General features: G+C 36.0%; 1 protein-coding gene across 1 annotated transcript; it reads right to left on the bottom strand.

Moving 5' to 3' along the window:
* Window positions 1–502: 502 nt before the first annotated feature.
* Window positions 503–1,174, bottom strand: LOC111906735 (uncharacterized). Its single transcript, XM_023902505.1, has one exon. The coding sequence runs from the start codon at window positions 1,172–1,174 to the stop codon at window positions 503–505; it is 672 nt and encodes a 223-aa protein (XP_023758273.1).
* Window positions 1,175–1,989: the final 815 nt, after the last annotated feature.

Genomic DNA, 1,989 nt, shown 5'->3' with positions numbered 1-1,989 from the left:
ACAAAACGCAATAGAAAACTTTGTTTGATACTACAAGCTTCTAGCGTTTAGTTTAAACAAAACGCTCTAAATCCAAATGTTACTTCATTTAGCGTTAAACAAAACGCTACAATCTATAAGTTACCCGCTACCAGCTAATTTTGTCGCACACGTCCAAAAGCACGAAAGTGAATTTTTTTATAAACACATCAGATTTATTTAGCAATAGATATACCAGTCAAAAAATGATAAAAGAAAACACAACTAATTTACATTTGTAAGTAGTTTTAATTTGTACGAATAAAACTCTTTGCATACAATCATCCACAAGTTGCATCCGAACCGGTTAGACTTTGCATAACGTCAATCTAAAGATATGGACTTTCAATCTCATATCTATGTGCGACATTAGGTTTCTATACTCAAGTTACTCGTTTGTGAATGAATTCAGTTTCCGGTTTTAAAAGAAAACAATACACGCACCATTTTCACTAAAACTACAAACCAATGGAATCATCTATATCTACTTTGGCTTAGGCTTGAAACCCCATTGAGATTTAACGCTAGCAGCTGTCACTCTAACCGGACTTTTAACACCACAAGGTGGCCTAGGTCTAGGCCTGTGCTTTGTACGCCAAGGGAACAAAGCATCGAGTCCTAACCCACACCCTTTAGGCGAAGTGTGGATAATTTGAGGCTTACATGACTTCTCCTGTTGATTACTAATGTTCTTCGCAATTGGTAGACCAGATGAAATAGCAAGAGCTTTAGCATCAGAAAGAAACCTCTGAATGATGAAACTAGGCGACTCATTCCCACATGGCTCCAAACTCATGCCTGCTAACATGTTACCAGTACTCCGTTTCGCCATCTCTGCTGACTCCACCATGTCTATGGCTGCTGACAATGAAAATGTATCGATGGCATCTGAGAAGTCGTCATCACCATCATATTGATCGTTCTCCACAAGTTTTCTCCCCGGTGGTGGTGGGATTGGAAAATCATCGGGGACTTGATCAGCTCCGGCGTCCTTGGGCTTACCTGCACTTAGTTCCCATGAAAACGGAACCCGATTACGTGAGTCCCAAGATGCACGTCGTGAGTTCACATGACTGGTTAGTGAATTGGGTCGTCTTGTTGATAATAATGGTGCATCGAGGTTCAGTTTTCTGAGATCTTTTGCTTCTGTTGCCATGGCTAATTGGTTCTTGACTGTACACGTGTAGAAGTTGCTGAAACTTTTGGTAGATGGAACGAGATGGAACTTTTATATAGGTGGTTGGATAACAATGGTGAAGAACAGCTGGGAGTTTTATGCATCTCGTGCAGTTTACTAATAAAAAGTTAAACTTTATAGGCTCACAGACGTTGAAAAGTACATGTTCCTAAACTCAATTTATTTCTTCGATCGCTTTTTTTTTTCTTGATACCCTGCACAGAATACTGCTATTCATCTGGCATATATGGAAACGAAAAGTGAAAATAACAAAATTTGTTAATTGGCTTTTTGAATTTGGTTGATGTTTAAGCATGGAAATCCTAATAAATACAAAAAGTATAAAAATATATATATAAAAATAACAAGGACCCAACCAAGAAATGGTTTTTTTTTTTTTTTTTTTTAAATCCCTACAAAACAGAAACGAAACAAATATAAATGTTAATGGTTTTACCCCACAGAAAATTATTAGTTTTCTAATAACTAACCTCTCATATAGATATTGGTGCAGGTTTACCCCACTGAGGTGTACAACTTACCCCTTTTTTTCTTTTTCAAAAACATAAAAACGTGAAATCAATTAAAAGTAAATTACAAGTTTGGTCCCCATGCTATAGTGGTGTTTGAGATGTTTATTAGAAGTGTTTATGACTAACACACCGGTAATAAGATATTTTAGGTGTTATGAATACGAGAATATTAAAAGTATTATTTAACTTAAATAAAAGGTTTGTGATGAGTTATTTTTCTTTACGTGTCGACTAAAATAAGATGTTTTTGATAAGTTGATT

This window comes from Lactuca sativa, chromosome 9 (assembly GCF_002870075.4).
Source record: "Lactuca sativa cultivar Salinas chromosome 9, Lsat_Salinas_v11, whole genome shotgun sequence".
Taxonomy (NCBI): domain Eukaryota; kingdom Viridiplantae; phylum Streptophyta; class Magnoliopsida; order Asterales; family Asteraceae; genus Lactuca; species Lactuca sativa.
The sequence above is the reverse complement of the archived record's forward strand: the minus strand, read 5'-3'. Positions and strand labels throughout refer to the sequence as shown.

Bases quoted from the DNA above. Each gene is read 5' to 3' on its own strand.
- LOC111906735 (XM_023902505.1), bottom strand. From the start codon at position 1,174: ATGGCAACAGAAGCAAAAGATCTCAGAAAACTGAACCTCGATGCACCA.